This window comes from Geotrypetes seraphini, chromosome 7 (genome assembly GCF_902459505.1).
Source record: "Geotrypetes seraphini chromosome 7, aGeoSer1.1, whole genome shotgun sequence".
Lineage (NCBI taxonomy): Eukaryota > Metazoa > Chordata > Amphibia > Gymnophiona > Dermophiidae > Geotrypetes > Geotrypetes seraphini.
In genome coordinates, this window is record NC_047090.1 from 71,314,669 (window position 1) to 71,336,727 (window position 22,059).

The 22,059-nt window shown below is 42.2% G+C and overlaps 1 protein-coding gene across 12 annotated transcripts in view; it reads right to left on the reverse strand.

Moving 5' to 3' along the window:
- The window catches only part of C2CD5 (C2 calcium dependent domain containing 5), a 377,832-nt gene that overhangs the window by 295,054 nt on the left and 60,719 nt on the right, over window positions 1–22,059 (reverse strand). For all 12 annotated transcript variants that reach the window (XM_033951251.1, XM_033951262.1, XM_033951260.1 and 9 more), the window contains 2 exons: window positions 19,940–20,111; window positions 968–1,063 (listed from right to left, as the gene is read on the reverse strand). In XM_033951251.1, the coding sequence (XP_033807142.1) occupies window positions 968–1,063; window positions 19,940–20,111 (268 nt within the window). The remainder of the gene's footprint in view (window positions 1–967; window positions 1,064–19,939; window positions 20,112–22,059) is intronic.

Here is a 22,059-nt window from a genome sequence, read left to right on the forward strand (position 1 = left end):
CATCTTCCGGAAGAGCATTCCAGGTATCCACCACCTTTCTAGCATTGGTTCTAAACCTGTCCCCTTTCAATTTCTCTGAGTGCCCTCTTGTTTTTGTAGTTCCCAGTACGCTGAAGAACCTGTCCCTCTCCACGCCTTTCATAATCTTGTAAGTCTCTATCATGTCTCCTCTGAGTCTCCGCTTTTCCAGGGAGAAGAGCCCCAGTTTCTCCAACCTTTCAGCGTATGAAAGGTTTTCCATACCATTGATCATTCGTGTAGCTCTCCTCTGGACCCTCTCAAGTATTGCCATATCCTTCTTAAGGTACAGTGACCAATATTGGACACAGTACTCAAGGTGCGGGCGCACCATCGCCCGATACAGCGGCAGGATGACTTCCTTCGTTCTTGTTGTAATACCCTTCTTGATAATACCCAACATTCTGTTTGCTTTCTTTGAGGCCGCCGCGCATTGCGCCGTTGGTTTCATTGTTGTACTCACCAACACTCCCAAGCCCTTTTCGAGGTTACTTTCCCTCAGAGCCAACCCCCCCCTCCCCCCACATCTTCTAGCTGAACATCGGGTTCTTTTTCCCTATATGCATGACCTTGCATTTCTCTATATTGAAGTTCATCTGCCATTTATTTGCCCACTCCTCCAATGTTGTCAGGTCTCTTTGCAGTTCTTCACATTCCCCTATAGTTTTAACCCTGCTACAGAGTTTAGTGTCATCTGCAAACTTTATAACTTCGCTTTATAACTTCGGGATATGATTTTATCTAAGAGCCATATTTTAATATTTAGATATTTTAATCTGCATTATACATTGTAGTCTCATGCATTTTACAATGTAATCTGCTTTGAATAGTGCTTTTGCTTAGTAGACTACAAATGTTTGTTGTATTGTCTATAATCCATTTGCATATTTCTTTTCTTATATTAACAAATAAATTTCTTAGACAACAAAATAGACAATTGTTTACTCACTGCAGAAAAATTTAACTCCACATGACGACTGTCTAAATCGATTTAAATCATTGAAGAGGTCTACTTTCACCACCACATTAATCTCTCCACGAATTCCTGTGTTAATAAGAGAAATAAGGCTTTTAGATTACTATTATTGCATTTGAAAAGAAATACATTATTGCTTAAAAAAATGTGCAATCACCAACTACATTAACCAAATGACATGTCTAGATTCATGCAGTATTTTCATTGGCTATCACAAAGCCAGAGAACACAAAAAAAATAAACTCCTAGGAAACCTCAGTGGATAACACTAACATGTCAGTAGCCATGACAGCCTTTCATCCATTTTTGCTGTTAAGCTGATCAAATATAGATAAAGTTCATAAAGGAGAATGTGAGGATTTTCCCTCACCAATGCAACAGTTGTGCTACTGGGCAGCAGGGGGCACTAGAAGAATGTAGAAAACAATCAGGCTGGGCCTGGAATGGAGTTCACTTGGTTTGTTCCGTGACGCTATCGTCTGTCCGACTACTGTGTTAAGGATCCCTGAGGAAGACAAATTATTGCTGAAACACAGACCACGTAAGATCTGTTCACCTCTAACAATTTTTTTATGTTTTTATCCTGTTGGCATCTGTCCGATTTTTATTGCATTATGATATTCAGTGTTCTCCCTAGCATCTTTTAGCCGGGCGCTCCGCCCGGCTAATTTAGGTGAGCACCCGGCTAAAAGACACTAGGGAGAACACTGCCTGCAAAGGGAGTGTGGGAGAGATGATCCGAGGGAAGGAAGCGTGTTATCATTTTAGTGACTAAAATGATAACACGCTTCCTTCCCTCAGGGCGCCTCTCCCACACTCCCTTTGCAACACATCCAAGGACCCTGCTTTGGTGTCTGTACAGCACTGACGTGGAAATGTAGGATCCTCCAAGACATCGAAGTACCGCCTCCTCTTCCTCCTTTCAGTAATTCAGCGCAGCCCCATTAGTTCTCTGCCCGGATTGATGCAGCAAGTTTCACCTCGACACAGGCACAGGCCAGCAACATCAGAGGTCACCTGATATACTAGCGCATGCGTATGGCCTCCTCCGCGGGCAGCCAGATCACTGCACGTGGAACTCGCTACACTCACCCGCCAGTAAATAAGATGATGCCTTCTGTTTGTGTCGCTGGCCCTTATATACTTTAGTGTGAGCTTTGTTACATCAGCTCGGGTAGAGAACAAGTACGGCTGTGCTGAAATATTGAAGTGAGGATTTACTGTACCTTGCTAGTGAACCGTGGTTTGCCACTAAAGTAGTGAGTGTTAATGTACCAGGAGTTCTGCGATCACCATCAGTGCCGATCTTAAGTCGTCTTTTTTTTTATTTTATTCGCGTTGGTTCCATGAATAAATTCTATGCATGAATTGTATGCATAGATTTGGAGGTGGAGTTAAGGGCACATTGGGGGCCTGGTGTAGGTTATTATCGGTAGAGCATGAAGTTATGTTGCTTTAAATATAACTTGGGCCAACTAACTAAAAGGGTGACAAAGTTGCTGCTTTTATGGATTAAGTTCAATAAAATAAAATCACTTCATTTTTTGTTTTAAAATAGACTAACTGGCAATAACACCACGTTATCCATGTAATTTGAGTGTTGCAATTTAAATTAATGAATCACTGAATATGAGCATAAAGATAATAGCTAGTGGTTCAGATAGAAATAATTCATAATACAGTAATAGTAATAATAACAAATTTATAAAGGCAAAGACAGCATCAGGTTTTGTTGACATTACTGTACTTATTATTCCTGTTTCGATTATAGTTCTGGCCTGGTGGCAGGATCCAACATATTTTACTGTCATAGATGCTGTTCCTCCAGTCTCTTGTAGGATTAAGGATAGTTTGCTGGTGATTTATTCTGGTCCAAATATGTTCTCCTTAAGCAGTTGTACTCTGCGGTGATTTAATTTTTCTTCTGCTTTTTCCTTTTTTAATATTCTTACCTTTTATATATGATCTGCCTTGAATGAAGATTTCTAAATTTTAATGTAGTGAAAAATACAGACAAACGCAGCACTATTTAAGGAGAATTAGATTGAACCCTTACATGTACAAAGAGACAGAAAAGGACCTTGAGGAGGGGCAGGAAAGCAGACTTAAACCAAAAGACAAGGTAGAGAGGGGAAACAACCTGAACCGAGGAGAGAGAGATGCCAGACCCTGGGGAGGGGGAAGACAAAGAATGAGAGAGACAGAAAGTCCTGGAACAAAGGTGAGAGGACTCAAAATGTTAACAGAAGGAAGAGAGAGAGATAGAAACCTGAAACAAAGGGGAGGCAGAAGAGAGGGGGCAGATGTTGGACTTGGGGATGTATAGAAGGAAGAGAGAGAAAGAGACTTCAGAGAGGTGGAAAGATTCTGGACCAGGGAGGAAGGAAGGAAGAAGAGAGAGGCAGGCACAGAAAGACCTGGAAGAAAGGAGAACAAATGCTGGATATGGGGTGTGGGTGGTGGTGGTGGGCATATGGTGGATGTAAGCAGAAGAAAAACAGAGAGAGAGAGAGAGGCCTGGACCAAAGGGGAAAGACAGGAGGCAGATGCTAGACTATAGGAGGTACAGACAGAAGAGACAGAGGGGGAGAGACCGTGAGGAAGAACAGAGAGGTGCAAGATCATAACAGAGGAGGAAGAGAGAGGGAGGACAGTTGCCAATAGGGGTGGAGGAGAGAGGAGGAAAAATTGAACTCATGGAGGGACAGAGAGAGATGTTGGTTGGAGAAGGGAATGAGGTCTGGAGGAAAGGAAGCATGCAGGAGGCAGAAAGAAAAAAATGTTGGATGCACAGTCAGAATGAAGTCCACCAGAAACTAATTAAATCACCAGACAACAAAGATAGGAAAATTGATTTTATTTTCAATATAGTGATCAAAATGTGTCAGTTTTGAGAATTTATAATATGCTATCTATATGTGCCTATTTTTCTATAGTTGTTACTGAAGTGATATTGCATATTTTAGTCATCTGCCTTGACCTCTTTGAAAAATAAAACAAATATAAATGATAATTAACATTTTCTCTGCATACAGTGTGCTTTGTGGGGTTTTTTTAATTTTATGGTTACCATTATGAATTAATAAGGTATTGTGGGTACATGAAAAATTAATAGAAGAAACTGCATTACAATTAGTACTATTATAATGGGGGTGGGGTCAGGGGCGGAGCTTGGGCTGGGGTACTTGGTTGGTATTTGTTAGACTTAGGGTGTACCTGGGTTGAAGAAGTTTAGAAACACTGGTCTAGGTGACTATGGAGTTCACACAGTAAGGGCCCCTTTTATAAAGCCATGGCAAAATGTGTCAGTTTTGAGAATTTATAATATGCTATCTATATTTTGCACTATATTTGGCTATTTTTCTATAGTTGTTACTGAGGTGACATTGCATATTTTAAAGTCATCTGCCTTGACCTCTTTGAAAAATAAAACAAATATAAATGATAAACATTTTCTCTGCATACAGTGTGCTTTGTGGGTTTTTTTTAATTTTATGGTTACCATTATGAATTAATAAGGTATTGTGGGTACATGAAAAATTAATAGAAGAAACTGCATTACAATTAGTACTATTATAATGGGGGTGGGGTCAGGGGCGGAGCTTGGGCTGGGGTACTTGGTTGTTATTTGTTAGACTTAGGGTATACCTGGGTTGAAGAAGTTTAGAAACACTGGTCTAGGTTAGAGAGCTGCACGGGAACGGGGACGACGGGAATCCCGCGGGTTCCCCCTTTGGGTCACGGGGATCCCGTGGGGACGCCCCTAGGGTCGCGGGGATCCCGTGGGGACGCCCCCTAGGGTCGCGGGGATCCCGTGGGGACGCCTCCGAGGGTCGCGGGGTTCCTGCGGGGCTGGATGTACTCAGTCGCGCGGCTCTTCTCTCTACCTTCTCTGCTTGCAGCACAGAGCCGAACGGAAGTCTTCCCGATGTCAGCGCTGACGTCGGAGGGGAGGGAGGGCTTAAAGCTTAAAGCCCTCCCTCCCTCCGACGTCAGCGCTGACGTCGGGAAGACTTCCGTTCGGCTCTGTGCTGCAAGCAGAGAAGGTAGAGAGAAGAGCCGCGCGACTGAGTCGGGAAGACTTCCGTTTGGCTCTGTGCTGCAGGCAGTGCAGGTAAGGAGGAGAGTAGCCTCGCGGTTCGAGTGGCTACCAAGGGACGGGGCGGTCCGCCCCGCCACACCCCGCCCCGGTTGCAGCACAGCCGGCCAGGTTCCCTTACTTTTGTGGCACTTCCCCGACCGACCGACAACAGCCCCGATCCGACAATCCTCCCTGCCCTGTAGCCGCGAATCTAAATTATCTTCTTACAGCAGCTGTAATAAGGTAATTTAGATTCGCAGTTAAGGGCAGGGAGGTTTGTCGGACCGGGGCTGTTGTCAGTCGGTCGGGGAAGTGCCACAAAAGTAAGGGGACCTGGCCGGCTGTGCTGCACCCGGGGCGGTAGAGAAGGAGGGGGGGAGAAGGACACTGAAAGCACTTGAAGACAGAGGAGGGAGAAGGACGCTGAAAGCACATGGGGGAATACAAAGGGGTGGAGAAGGACGCTGAAAGGCCATGGGAAGGGCGGGGGGGGGAAGGACTCTGAAAGCACTTGTGGAAGACAGAGGGGGGAGAAGGATGCTGAAAGCACATGGGGAAGACAAAGGGGTGGAGAAGGACGCTGAAAGGACATGGGGAAGACGGGGGGGGTGGAGAAGGACGCTGAAAGGACATGGGGAGAAGGACGCTGTAAGGACATGGGGAAGCAGAGGGGGGAGAAGGACACTGAAAGCACATGTGGAAGACAGAGGGGGGAGAAGGACGCTGACAGGACATGGGGAAGATGGGGGGAGAAGGACGCTGAAAGGAAATGGGGAAGAGAGAGTAGGGAGAAGACGCTGGCAGGGAAGAAGACAGATGCCAGACTATGGGGGGAGCGGAGAGAAGAAGATGGGTGCCAGACCAATTTGGAAGGGGGAAGAAAGGGAGAGGCACAGTAACAGAGCAAATGGAAGATGCAGAAGGAAGAGAGACAGTGGATGGAAGGAATTGAATGAGAACATGAGGAAAGCAGAAACCAGGCAACAAAGGTAGGAAAAGAATTATATTTCTTTTTTTTTATTTTGCTTCAGAATAAAGTAGTATATTAGTTGTGTTGATAAAAATTTATAAACATTAGAGGCTCTGGTAGAAACCCATTTGCAAAGTATGTATTCTTCCCAATTAATATTTTCAAATTAATAAAGTCTTTTTGCTTATTTGTAAATGGTTTCTACCAGAGCCTTTAATTCAGTAGCATAATTAAATGAAATAACTATTTCTGAAGTTTATATGGACGGGCGGGGACGGAGGGGATTCCTCGCGGGGACGGGTGGGGACGGAGGGGATTCCTCGCGGGGACGGGTGGGGACGGAGGGATTCCTCACGGGGACGGGTGGGGACGGGTGGGATTCCTCACGGGGACGGGTGGGACTTTGGCGGGGACGGGTGGGGACGGGTGGGATTTCTGTCCCCGCGCAACTCTCTAGTCTAGGTGACTATGGAGTTCACGCAGTAAGGGCCCCTTTTATAAAGCCACAGTAGTGATTCTTCCATGGCAAATGCACCAAAGTCCATTCAATTCCTATGGGCTTCATGCGTTTGCTGTGGCAGAATTGCTATCGCAGCTTTGTATAAGGAGCCCTAAGACAGGAACTACTATCTCTATGCTATGTCTTAAACAAAAACCAGGTTGCCAGGGATGCAAAGCATTAACTGATTCAACATGAGTTAGAAGTTGGTTGAATACCACTCTCTCAAGAAGGGTAGTTTTGAAAGAAATGGAAGGTTTGATACTGGCCAGCAGTTATTCGGAATAAGAGGATCTGCGTTACTTTTTTACAAGGGTGGCTTAAATGCTACTGGAACACTGCCCAAGTGTCAAACCTTAAAAAAGAAAGTCATATTGAGCACTGGAAAATAATCCTCTATAATAAAACCCTAAACGCGCACACGCACTTAGGGTTTTGTGATTCCTGAGGCGTGCTGTGTCCTTCCGTGGCCGTATTCCATTTTGGAACATAGAGGCAGGGAACACACCGGCGATTCTCCCCTCCCGCCCTCACTCACCAACCGCTGCCCCCCAGTTTCTCGACCTGTTCACCGCTGATTGGTCAGTTCCACCAGATGACGTAACGTTGAACAGGATCGAGTCCATCCTGTGCCTTTTTGTTGTGTGCTCTGTAGTTCGTTTCTCTGATGCTCTGGGCAAAAAGAGCTTAAAGGGGAACTACAACTCCCGGGGTAATGTGGTGCGCCATAGTGATGTTTACGTCACTAGGGTTGCCGGGGGTTGTGGTTTATTTTTCCTGCCGGGTGAAGCCTGGGCTCTGCTGATGGGGAATGCCAATCAGTGGAAAGTTAAGAGCATCTCCCGTTGCTAGGGAACCGGCCATGGTAGAGGGAAACTGCGCAACTCTAGGAGTCAGGAGGAAAGGAATTAACCAGCTGTGAAAAAAAAGGGAGAGGAGACCTCGGGTTGCTTTAGTATTGCAGAGTAAACCAGCAGCAACAATGAGTACCGCTTGGTTTTATCTTAATGAAGATGGATCATATCCAACTAACTGCTTACCAGTCAGAAAATATTTACAGCATCATGGTGAAGTTATCTGACCACTGGAAAGTGACCCATAGAGCTTCAACACCGTGATCTGTTCAATAAAAAGTGAGAAAAGTATAATAGAAATCTCACATCAGAAAGCCACGCACAAGACCTCTAAAGAGAACATTTTTGAAGAGCTGAAGCTCAAGGCGAATATCCTGGATTTTCCGTTTGTGATGAAGACCACCTGTGTGAACAGTGCTTCAAACCTGTATTCTCTGGATGTGAAAGACAAAAATCTAACCTCAGCCAACGAAGAAGATCTTAAACAGTTTGATTGTGTTGTCTACATCAATGCAACAGAAAACTGGTTGACTTTGGAGGTGTTTTGTACATTTTCTGCCTTGCGGGAATTGGATCTTTCAATGAATGGAATCAGAAAGATTAAGGTTAGCAAGAAAGACTTTCCACATCTGGAATTTTTGGACTTTTCATACAATTTTCTGACTTCAGAAGATTTTCTGTCATTAAGTGTTCTGCCTCAACTCAGAATCCTTTACCTCACAGGAAATGGACTTGCTTCTCTTCCATATGCAACATCTTCCGTAAAGCCAATCCGGAAGATGTTGCAAAACCTCAGGAAGGACCCAGTACATACCAGGACTGGACAGGGGGAGCAGTGAAGGGGTGCTGCTGGACAGGGGAGATGTAAAACGAAGGGAGAAGGGCTGCTGCTAGACAGGGGGAGCAGGGAAGGGGTGCTGCTGGACACGTGGGAGGGAAAGGGGTGGTGGTGGACAGCTGAGGAAAGGGAGACTGAAAGAAAGACAGACAGACAGAAAGCGGCCAAAAAGAGAGAAAAAGAAAGACAGACACACATGTATTCTAGCACCCGTTAATGTAATGGGCTTAAAGACTAATTAATAATAATTAACTAATAAAAATAATGCACAATTACTTTTCCCCACCACCAAAATTTCCCCACCCCACCACTTTTTCATGCCACCCGACTAGAAAAAAGTTCTGGGGAGAACACTGGATATTGTTTTGTACACCAATAAACTTTGATATTTTAACTTCTGAAAGTCCAGGACCTAGTTCCACTATTTTGTTCCAAAACAACCAGTCCTAAAATGCACTGAGCTTTTGCAGGCAGGGAGGAGTATATATCTGCCCCAAAGTGGAATCATTCAGGGAGGTCCCAAGGGAGAGGCTTCTAGGAGAGAGACTTCCCTGGCAGTGATTTGAAACAGAACCCTGGGAAGCAGAGATAAACCTGAGGGTTGAGCACTGAGCTACAAAGCTCAACACATTCTGGACCCTGTAGTTTACCCACTAATTGGCCAGTGCCCTCTACTGCCCACCAGCAAAACAACATCACTCATGAGGGAGAATCCCTGACTCCCTCACAACCTATCGATATTTCTTTAACCTTCTTGCTTTGATTATTACAAAGGTAGTTCCAGTGCAATAGGAATAGTTTGCTGAACTTTAGGGTACTCTGTCCAGACTCGTGAGCATACTTCAGAAAGATGTCAATCATAACTTTTGAAACCTCTTCCTTCTCCCAAGTGTCTGCTGCTCCTTTCAGTTTCTCTTTCTACAGGCAAGCATGAAAAGTGCCTTCTGATCTGCCCGGTTTATTTCTTTTTTTAATTTTGCTATAGAATTGCAGTTTTTTGCTCTAATCACAGTCTTTTTCATGAAATTGGAGATCTATTTTGATAAGGGTCTGCTCTGCTTGCGTGAAGAGGAGCAGATTTTAAATTTGCAGCTGACAGGTATATCCTTCAGGGACCTGTTTCAGCCAGCCTGCTGAAGATTAGTGGAGCCCAGGTTCCATTCGGGTTAGGGGAGACTTTTTCTCCTGCCTATTTTCAGTACTCCTCTAATTGGGTTTTTTTTGTTGTTGTTAAAGCAAAGTGGGAAGGCAGGAACTTCAAGTTTAGGAATGTTAGAAACTGGTCAGTAGTTTTTGAGCTTGTCCTTATCAAGGGAACTCTTTATCAGTAGAGGGTGCACCATAGTTCTTTTTAGTGTTGTCTGAAGCTGTCCTTCCACAAGTAAGGAGTTAACAGTTTTAGTGACCCTCTTCCATGCAAGTCTTTCCTTCTTTATATATGTATACTGTATAAATAATCAAATCTATCATGGTTTGCTCCTGGCCAGACCCACAATACAGTTCACAAATACTATTTTCCCACATACCCAGGCTTATCTTTAGCCTTCAACATTGAGCAGTAAAGGTTTTGGTTTTTATATATATATATTAAGAGGTATTTCACCTTGCCAGTTGTGAATCACAGGTTCCATTCCCCTGGTGTTTACTTGCCCCTTTGATTTGGTTAGGGGCCAGAGCGCAGGCTGTTTATGTGCTAATAGCGTTCCTTTGGGGTGCTTACGGTGCTTGCTGCGTTTCGTCTCCCCCTCTTTTTGTGAGAGGTCAGGGGGGTTCCAGCGAAGGGCCTCTCCTAGAACAGCTTCACCTAAGAGATGCTGAAGCAGGCAGCAGCAGCACCATTTCTCCAGCACATAGTCTGTGATTAAGGCCTATGGGAAAAATCAGTGGGTCTTCATGAGCTGTTTTTAACTTTGTACAGCTAAGGCCTTGGTCCCCCTCCCCTAAAATCCTGGTTTTTGAGGTTTTTGGTCAGCCCTGAGGTTATTTTAAACTGTTTTCAGCACCAAAATTCACCAGTGGTAGCCATCTTGGATTTTCTAGATTTTTTTTTTCTCAAACTTCTCAAAAACACCTTGTTTTACATCCAAAAGTGTCAGGGATGGAGTCCTCTGATTCTAATACCCCTATATCATGCCTTGTTTGCGAAGGGTGGAAAGCAGAAGAGCGCGCTTATGCCACATGCCATGTCAAGCAAAGCGGGGAAAAAGTGGTGCTGAACTACATGAACAGGCTATCCTGCTAAGTCATGGGGTGGAACCCAGGCAGGAAGAGCTTCATGTGCCCAGGCTGGGATTCATTCTGAGAGGTTCCCGTGAGAGGCCCTAGGAGAGGGTCACCTGTGGGAAGGTGAGAGCCTCTACAATGAGACTTCCCTGAGCAGAGAAGGCTCAGAAGCTGTGGGTTAAGGAGAACCCTGGGGGAAGCTTGGACAGTAAAGGGGCTGGCTAAAGATAAGCCAATGTTTATTTGGTTGAGGCTATCTGATGGAGCCCACATGGCCGCCCTACAAATCTCCTCAGGCGAAACTGCCAGAGACTCCGCCATGGAGAAAGCCAAGCCTCTGGTAGAGCAAACCTTCACCCCAAGGGGAGGTTTCTTCCCCACTTAAACATAGGCAGCGGAAATGGCCACAAGTGTCCAACCCGAGATGGTAGCCTTAGAAGCAGGCCGACCACGGCGCATGGGGCCCGCTAGAACAAAGAGATGATCTGACAGACGGAAATCATTAGTGGCCTCCAGGTATCTCACAAGGAGATGTCACACATTCAGAGACCGCAAAACACGGTCCTTAAACTTGGAACCCAAAGGAACAAAGGCTGGCAACTAAACTTCCTGGTTGACATGGTTGAGGAAATCACTTTCAGAAGAAAGGAAGACATAGTTCGTAAAATTACCGCCAACACAGTGATGCAAAGAAAAGGATCTCTGCATGACAGAGCCTGAAGCTCCGACACTGTCCGCACCAAAGTGACTGCCACAAGAAAAATAGTCTTAATGGCAAGCTCTTTCAGAGAGATGCCATCCAGGGGTTCATAGGGCAGACGAGTCAGGGAGCGTAGGACCAAATGCAGGTTCCACGTCGGACATGGAAGTCATAAGGGAGGCCGCAGCCTCCCAGCTCCACTCAAGACCCAGACAATGTCCAGGTGATATGCCAGAGAACTCCTGAATGAAGAGGGACCTAAACATGAAAGTCCCGCAATCAGGAAACGGAACGAAGAGACTGCCATACCCTTCCTGAGACCAGCCCGCAGGAAGTCCAGAACATGAGCCATGAGTTCAACCTCCAGAGGGATTGTACAAGAATGTCTGCTGTGGCTGAAGTAAGCCACGCAGGTTTTGAAATTGCTGAGAGCTGATTGAATAAACATTGAATGGGAATTCATGCTGTATATAGAACAAACTGTTACACTGGACTAAGACACTGAATTTAAAGTATAGAGTTTTGGTTTCTCTGAGCTTGTGAAGGAACAGACTCAGGTCCTGTACATCAATAAAAGTGCTCATTATACATTCTAAGAGTGTCTAGAAGCTTATATGGGTGTGAATCCACAGAGGGTTTTTAGAAAAGCTGGCCCGGAGCAATGCAAGTCCTGACAAGATAATGGGAAATGACCGCTCGGCTCGTCACATAGGTCTATATCTATATTCAGTCTTCCAGGAGCTAATATACAAGCTTAAAGATGAACCTCTACTTCGTTCTATGTAATAGAGTTTCCATATCTCTTCCTTCCATTTTTTTCATGGAACAGCTATTGCGCAAAATTTATAACCCTCAAAATTATGCCCAGCCTCCAAAATATGCTCCACAAGTGGTTTCTCTTTCACATGGCACTTGATGGCACTCTTCTGTTCCATGATGTGAATAGTCAGATGTCTCTTTGTCTTACCAACATATAGTCCACAAGGACAAACCACAGCATAAATAACTCCCTCAGTTTTGCAATTGGAGAAGAGCTTCAGGAGGAGTTCCTCCCTTGTTCTCAGATGTTTAAAATCCTTAGTATTCATATTAACGGGGAGAGGGACCTTGGGGTGATAGTGTCCGAAGATCTAAAGGCAAAAAAACAGTATGACAAGGCAGTGGCTGCTGTCAGAAAGATGCTGGGCTGTATAAAGAGAGGCGTAGTCAGTAGAAAGAAGAAGGTGTTGATGCCCCTGTACAGGTCATTGGTAAAGCCCCACTTGAAGTATTGTGTTCAGTTTTGGAAACCGTATCTGGCGAAGGACGTAAGAAGACTTGAAGCGGTCCAGAGGAGGGTGACGAAAATTATAGGAGGCTTGCGCCAGAAGACGTATGAGGAGAGACTGGAAGCCCTGAATATGTATACCCTAGAGGAAAGGAGAGACAGGGGAGATATGATTCAGACGTTCAAATACTTGAAAGGTATTAACGTAGAACATAATATTTTCCAGAGAAAGGAAAATGGTAAAACCAGAGGACATAATTTGAGGTTGAGGGGTTGTAGATTCAAAGGCAATGTTAGGAAATTCTACTTTACGGAGAGGGCAGTGGATGCCTGGAATGCGCTCCTAAGAGAAGTGGTGGAGAGTAAACCTGTGACTGAGTTCAAAGAAGCGTGGGATGAACATAGAGGATCTAGAATCAGAAAATAATATTAAAAATTGAACTAAGGCCAGTACTGGGCAGACTTGCATGGTCTGAGCCTGTATATGGCCATTTGGTGGAGAATGGGCTGGGGAGGGCTTCAATGGTTGGGAGGGTGTAGTAGGGTGCAGTAGGAACCCAAGTACAGTATCAGGTAGAGCTTTGGATTCTTGCCCAGAAATAGCTAAGAAGAAAAAATAAAAAAATTTAAATTGAATCAGATTGGGCAGACTGGATGGACCATTCGGGTCTTTATCTGCCGTCATCTACTATGTTACTATGTTAACTCCACAAACAAAAGCTTGTTCCACACTTATGACCAAGAGGTAAAGTTCTTTTGGTTCTTGCTGTTTGTGGTAGAGCTGAGGGTATAAGCATATCTCTGAGATTCCTTTCCCTCTTGTATGATTTTAGTTTGAAAACATACACATTTTGTACCTAAGTGCCAATGTTTCCTCCAAATCTTGATAACACTATTTGATAAATGTGTAAAAGGTAGTGTACATTTTATCATTCTTTTTCCTTTCTACTGGCTTGGGTAAAACTTCTTTATCTATGGCAGAGGCCTTCTAGAGACAGGTGCTTATACACTCTGCTGGGTATCCTTTTTCATTAAATCTATCTTGTATGTCCTGAGATCTCATTATCTAGCTGTTATTATTTGAACATAATCTTTTCAACCGTAATAATGGATTGTATGGGAGATTGTTTTTAAAAGACTTGCTAAGGCAACTTCAATAGTCCAAAAGCACAGGAGTGAGTGTATCACTTCTTTTTATCTATAGTACTGTAATTACATAGAGTAATTCCATGCCAACTGGTTCAATTTCAAGGAGGGTCCCCAGTCAACATCTTCCATTGATACAAAATAGTGGCCCAAATAAAGTGAGTATACTACTTTTGTTATTAGCAAGGCTGTTACTGCCATTTCTAAAGTATTTTATTTGTTTTGCAGAATCTATCTCTTAGGTCAGGGGTGTCCAATGTCGGTCCTCGAGGGCCGCAGTCCAGTCGGGTTTTCAGGATTTCCCCAATGAATATGCATGAGATCTATTTGCATGCACTGCTTTCAATGCATATTCATTGGGGAAATCCTGAAAACCCGACTGGATTGCGGCCCTCGAGGACCGACATTGGACACCCCTGACTTAGGTGATATCATATTCATTAGGGTGGTCCCCACGGTAAAATGCAAAAAAAATTAAACTTGTCAAATCATGTCTCCACAAGGCTTATTTGTGTCCATTTGGCATGTCTTATTTATGTGTCAAATTTTAGTTTGATTAGACAATATTTAGAGGTCACCTCAGCATGTACTATTTCCTTGTGTGTTATGTATATAGGTGATTGTGCATAATTAGTTTGTATGGCGTTGTCTAGTTTGCAATCTGCACCCAAAAACTGGCTCCTTGGGATGTCAGTCTGGCAGCTGTCAACTACCAGACTGCCACGTGGACTGGTCAATTTTCTTCACTATGACAAAGGAATCCTTTAACGGAAAGCTATAAGTTGGTGTGTAAGTCAGCAATGGTGGTATTTGATCGAGCCAGGATACAGACACAACGCATAGACTCTTGCATTTCCAGACATCTATGGTTTCTGTCCAAGCACCTAGCAGAACTTCCCTTTTTTGATGACAGAATCATACTAGAAACAAAGATGTGAATGGGGCAAAACTTACAGTGTACCTTTGCCAGACATTCCACATCTCATATATACAGATGAAACGGAACCTGTGAACTCTGAAAGTCTTTTAACACAGAGAACAGTTATTTTTTGATCTCTTGACAGAAGGAGAATCAACAAAAGCAAAAATATTCCTGAAGAAGCATCCCAGAGTCAACCAAAGATCCAGTTTTCAAGGAACTTTGGAATTGTACATCCAAACTGACTGTTGTTAATGATGCTGCAGAACAAAGGATAAGCCTCACTGAAAAATACGATACTTTGAGAAAAGATGAACAGAAGCCACTGCATCACAGGCAGCTCCTATGTCATAGACTGTTTATTATTTGTCAACTCACAAAATTACAATGGAAGATTAGGTTATTACCTTTGGTAATCTTCTGTTAGTCCCTTACGGAATTCATACTAAAGGTGTTTCACCTCTACCCACGAACCGGGTTTTGCAGAAATCCACACTTTTCTCTGCACTACTCCTTCCACTTAGCTGAGGAACACAGAGCACCCTGTAGGTAAGTCCAAAACCCATCAAATAGAACTGGAACATACCTACTACACAACAGCATTCTGGTCTGCTTTGCAACATGAAACAACAATTAACAAACAGGCAACAAGTAAACATATGCAATAACATGGCAACCACATGGAGCCAACCTGTTATGTGCAATGAGCACAAACTGAACATCTACGTCCTATACAGATAGGGACATGTCTGTCAGAATGAATCCCCTCAGAGCTTGTCTGCTGGCTGGAAGATCCTGAGGCCTGAAAGGAGAAACATCTGAGGCAGAAATATGCAGGTGATACTAGGAAACAGAGTAGGTAAAGGGCAGGCCATATGGATTTCATAAGGTACTAACAGAAAGAAGATTACCAAAGGTAAGAACCTGATCTTCCATTCTGTCATCCCTTCCGGAATCCATACTAAATGTGACATACCAAAGCAATGGCAAGGTCTAGGGTAGGACAGAAAAGCCTACCTGCTACACCGAGGAGCTAATAAGGAAGGCAAAGAGATATCTTGAAAAGAAGATTGCGCTGGAAGCAAAAACACACAATAAAAACTTTTTTTTTTTTAAATTAAAAGCAAGAAGTCGGGAAGAGAATCAGTTGAACTGCTAGATGACCGAGGGATAAAAGAGGCTCTCAAGGAAGACAAGGCCATAGCAGAGAGATTAAATGAATTCTTTCCTTTGGTCTTCACTGAGGAAGATGTGGGGGAGTTACCAGTGCTAGAAATTGTATTCAATTCTGATGAATAAGAAAAACTCATACAAATCTCTTTAACACTGGATGATGTAATGGATCAACTTGACAAATTGAACAGTAGCAAATCGCCTGGACTGGATGGTATACATCCCAGAGTACTGATAGAATTGAAACTTCCAGAGCTATTGTTAGCAATTTGTAATTTTTCATTAAAAATCAGCATAGTACAGAAGACTAGAGAGTGGCCAACGTGACACTGATTTTTAAAAAGGGTTCCAGAGGTGACCTGAGAAATTAATTATAGATCAGTAAGTCTGACGGTGTTAGGCAAAACGGGAGAGACTATTATAAAGAACAAAATGAAGAACATATACGTAAGCATGGATTAATGAGAGAAAGTCAACATGGTTTTAGTCAAGGGAAATTTGCCTCACCAATCTTTTGCATATCTTTGAAGGGGTAATTGAACATGTGGATAAAGGTGAACCGGTTGATATTGTGTATTTGGATTTTCAAAAGGCATTTGACAAAGTACCTTATGAAAGACTTCTGAGGAAATTAGAAAATCATGGGATAGGAGGTAATGTCCTTTTATGGATTGAGAACTGGCTGAAAAAAAACAGAGAATGGGTTTAAATGGTCAATATTCTCAGTGGAGAAAGGTAAATAGTGGGGTTCCCCAAGGGTCTGTGCTGGGACCTCTGCTTTTTAGAAAACAACCCAAAAATAAATTTTTTGTATACTCCTATCTTTTTGGGTTGTTTTCTACATTGGAAATTTGAGGAGGTATGGTCGCTATTGGCTGGGACTCCAAATCAGGGCTCACGGCTGACCAAATTTCACAGCTGATGAGTGGCACGAGACTTTTTATATCATCGGAGGACAAAGCCATTAACAGATTGGAACAGTTTGACAAAACTTAATAAAACTTTAATTAGGGAAGAGTTACATTCTATGACCCTTTTGGACTATTACCATATTCAGACAATTCCGCGGGGCTTGCGACTAATAAAGGAACCCAGATTCTTTAATAACACAGCTTATGTTGAAAAATGGAACACTGTAATCTCCCAGTGCTCCCTAGACCTCATGCTTCTCATTGTTGATGCACTCAGTGAGATTATTGAAGATCTTCAAAATGATATGACCAAATGATTAGATGAATTAAAACTTACAGAGAATGCAGAGGAATTTAATAAACATCTTCAAGACCATCAAAAACAGATGGATCTTTATAAGCAAGAAATTAGGAGGCAGAAGATCGTCAAATATTGGAGGGATGAGGCAGGTTACACCAAGAGATATGTGTTCCTTAGATGGACAAGAACAGAAAGACCAGAAGAAATAGAGGCAATTATAAAAATTAACGAATAGCATTTATTAACACGTCAAGTGAATCCTCTATTGATGAAGTAGGTACAATAGACTCCTCCAGTGGAAGGAATAATTCCTCTGGTCTCCGAGTCTTTTTTATGGTTACCAGTGGGGGAAGGAGCAAGTGTTCAGCACCTGTAGTCCAAAACAAAACAAAACCAAAAATCGGAAAGCCATGGCCAGGAATCATTGAATATTGTCTTCAATCTGTCTTCTAGATCTTTGAGCTTCTCAGAGGAATCATTATTGCAGTTAGGGCTCTCTTTTGTCCCGACGGCACGGTATGCTCTTATAACACTCAAGCACATTTACAGAAGTTTTTCAGATCGTTGAAACTGAAGCTTTATTTTGATAACCCTGATGAAATTCAATTGGAAGATACAACAGAATCTTTTACAGCCACTCACCATGTCCCTTCCTTGTGGTCTCCCCCAGGTCCCATAGATTCTATGATTGGGGCTTTTGAAAGAATGGTTCTTCGGGATCTAGAACATTTGGAAAGTGAACATATAACGCAACATAATCTCATGAAGTCAGCTGCTCTTAAAAATCTTATGCAAGACAATACAATAATGATTATGCGAGCTGACAAGGGAGGTGGGGTGGAAATCCAGGATAGGGCTGCCTATCTCCAGGAGGGCTGACATCAGTTAAGTGATATTCAGACTTATTGTAGAGTATGGGGAAGACCCGACGGGGGAATTCCAACAAGTGAATAGGCTATTGATTGAAGCACAGCATTCTGGGATTATTTCATCTAAAAAATATCTATTTATTTCAAAAAGAATCCCAGTATTCCTTACATACAATTTCTCCCCAAAATTCATAAAACATTGAGCAACCCTTCTGGTCGCCCGATTTTTGACCGTTAATACTCCCTTTTTGAGCCTTTGTCTCAATTTATAGATTTCCATCTCCAGCAGGCTGTTCATTCCATTAGATCTTATGTGAGGGTTTCGAATGATTTTAAGCAACAATTAATGTCATTGGAATCCTCTATCACTGCCCAGAATAATCTTTTGCCTGGTAACACTGGATGTCACCTCCCTAAACACTAGCATCCCTCAATCTGATGCTATTAGATTAATTGAATTTTATTTAACAAGATCATCTATGGTGGGGAATAAATTGGAATTTTTAATGGCAATGTCATGATTTATCGAGAACAATTATTTTGTTTTTGACAATCGATTTTTTGTTCAAAAGAAAGGTGTGGTCATGGAGGCGACAGTAGCGTCCTTAATAGCATGTCTTCATATGTCAGATTTTGAAGAGCGATATATTTACAATTCTGAATATGGTAAAAATATTCAATTTTGGAAGTGTTTTATAGATGACATATTTTTCATTTGGAATGGGTATATCAGTGATCTTGACATATTTTTACAATATATCAATAGATGTGATGTACCCCGGGGTCTCAACAAGGAAGTGGAATGGACTATTTTGTGAGTTGGCTGAATCGTTTCTCCTTTTAAAAGTACAAATTGAACTCATCTGTGTATCATGTGATACAATCCACTGCATCAGCTGGAATTTCGGCGTTAGTGAGCCCTGTAGTTTCTCCTGTCTAGTAACTGCCATTAAATATTTTCTTTATTAATTGATTTGGGATTTGTTATTTAAAAAAAAAAAATATTTGAAATGTGTTGCTTTTTAGGAGAAGTTCTTTCCTTCTGAAGAGGCTTTATAGTTAAACACGTGATCGTGTTTATTTATTTAAGGAAAGGAAGACCGTGTTTTGTTTATTTTGATTTTGAGCACTTTTACACTGGGGATTACAAGTCAAGTTCAGCAACAACATTGACCAGCCACTGCTATTAAAGAACTTTTGCAGATGTTTATTATTTCTACCATCTACATCATCCATATAAAGATAAGTTGACTCTTTTCTTTTTACAAAGCTGATATATATATTTTTTTTTATAGAGTTCATGAGTTTCTCCAACCTCAGGGTTGGTTAGGTTGGCTGGGGTGATGATGTATTAATTAAATCGCTGCTTGCTTGGTGGTTATTTTATACTAAGCACTCACATTTCACAAATAGATATTTTCATTATTTGGTGAGATTTTTCGTTTGATGGTTGTACCTCTACTTTTTAACATATTTATCTTTGATCTACAGATGGAAATAACTAGTGAGATAAATAAATAATACATAGTTGGTCAAAGTTGTAAAACTGCAAGAGGACCTTGTGAGACTGGGCATCAAAAGGGCAGATGACATTTAATGTGAGCAAGTGCAAAGTGATGCATGTGGGAAAGAGGAACCCAAATTATAGCTACGTGATGCAAGGCTATATGTTAGGAGTCACTGCCCAGGAAAAGGATCTAGGTGTTACTGTTGAGGATACTTTAACTAAATGTATGGCAGAAGTGGCAGCTAAAAAAGCAAATAGAATTTTAAGAATTATCAGGAAAGGAATGGAAAACAAAGATGAAAATGTTATAATGCCCTTTTATCGCTCTATAGTACAGCCACACCTCGAATACTGTGTGCAATTCTGATTGCCGTATCTCAAAAAAGATATAGTGGAATTAGAAAAGGTACAGAGAAGGGCAAAGAAAATGATAAAAGGGATGTGACAACTTCCCTATGAGGAAAGGCTAAAGCTCTTCAGCTTGGAGAAGAGACAGCTCAGGGGTGATATGATAGAGGTCTATAAAATAATGAGTGGAGTGGAAAGAGTAGATGTGAATCGCTTGTAGCACTAGGGGGCATGAGATGAAGCTGCTACGTAGATTTAAAACAAACCAGAGAAAATATTTCAATTAAAGAAAAAAAATACAATTCTTGAAGTTTATAGAATATATAAAATAAAGCTCACCATGTATTGTATCATAGATTGGAAACCATCCAGAGATAACAGTAGCTGCCTCACTATACAATAAAGGATCAATATCAATGTACACTTTGCCAATGGCATCATTAGCACTGTAGGTATCATGATCAAGAACTGTGATCTGCAAGGGTTCATCTTGTAAGTCTTCATCATCCACCTGGAAACACAAAAAAGAAAATCAGTATAGCAATGATAAAAACAGCTGAATCTAGGAGAAAGGATATGTATAATCCAGGGGTTCTGATACTTCAGGATCTCAAAAGCTGAACAGGATCAAACCTGATAAATCCCCCATCAGAACCCATATATTTAGCTCGGCAAACAACTAAATCAAAACCATCCATACTTACTGAAGGCAAGAAAATATTGTTTGTTCCAGATTTATCAAAAACCACTGCTCACAAAAGGAAATCTTTTCTCTCAATGCAATCTCAGATTAAAAGTATTGGTGCCCAATATGGCTTATTTTATCCAGCTAGGATGTGAGTTACATACTGCAAAACCACAAAAAACTTAAGGCAATCCTGCTGATTTACAAAAATTTCTGGACGATAATGTTGGTGAAATGACCTGATAACATCATCTTTTTAACATTCTCTCACTGCTCAATATGGCTGATTCAAGTATTCTTTACAATATTCTGAGCTGATGAGACACTAAAAGGCTTATCTTGTCTGCAAGTGACCCCCATCTCCAGTTTCTTTTTCAGTTGGAGTTTGGTTTTATAAGCATGAATTTCTTCAATTTCTGCATTTTTGTTCCCTTACTAACGATGCTGTATGCTGCATCATTTCTCTACTCTCAGGTTGATTCTAAAGACTGTTCCTGTGATAATATTCAGAAATGATGAAAATACATATGTTTTCTCTTAATGTTAAGGGCATAGCAAGTACTATAAAAAGGAAGAAAATTCTACATTACTTCAAACATTTTAATACTGATATTTGTTTCATTCAAGAATCACATCTGAGTCTGATAGAAGCGCAGAAACTAGCTGGTGGTTGCATACAACATTGCTTTTCTGTACCATCTTATCGGAGACTATCTAACTTTGAATGATACTGGGGAAGTATCTGATGCTATATTGTGAGACGCTCTTAAAGCGGTTGTCCGGGGCAAATTTATTAAATGGGGGGCTAGATTTAAAAAACAGAGAGCCCGAGCCTTTCTTCAATTAAGAACTCGTTTGACTCAGTTGGAAATGCAACATCAGAATAGGAGGGACACCCGATCATTGATTCAATTACAAAGAGTAAGGGATGAATTATATCAACTTCAAGTGGAAGAAACGGAACGTATGCGAGAGAGATTCCGACTTAATATCTATGAACATAGTAATAAAGCTAGTGCACAATTTGCTAGATATATACGGATTAAACAAGCTCGGAATACTATTACACGAATTACAAGAGAAGTAGGGGGGGAATTACACGTCACGGACTCCACTATTCAAAAGGAATTCAAAATTTTTTATTCGGAACTATACGGGCGTCCGGGGCCCATGGAGGAGGGAGCGCAGACTGGATTTTTGGACTCGCTGCAGATACCAGTGTTATCAGAATCGGATCAGGAATATTTAAGAGAGCCGATACAACTTTCTGAGATTCTAGGGGTGATTGGCGGGTTGAAGAATGGTAAATCTCCAGGGTTGGACAGGTATACTAGCCGATATTATAAACAATTCTCAGTGCACTTGGGGCCCCTTCTGGCTAGAGTAGCTAATGGAATCTCCGGGGGAGGTAGGTTTCCGCCTACGATGGGGGAAGCAGGGGTGGTGAAACTGCCCAAACCGGGACGGGATCCTTTACTCTGTGGATCTTATCGACCCATATCTTTGCTAAATTTAGATGCAAAAATATTGGCCAAGGTTTTAGCTCAGCGTCTGGGGAAGGTATTACCCACCCTGATTCATCAAGATCAAGCGGGGTTTATACAGAGGAGACAGGTGAGCGATAACATCAGACGAACTCTTAATTTACTATGGGAAGTGGGTGAGAGCCGAGATAGGGCAGTCTTGATCTCGGTCGATGCTGAGAAAGCATTTGATCGGGTTCTTTGGGGGTTTTTATGGGATGTGATGGATAGGATGGGTCTGGGGGGAAGTT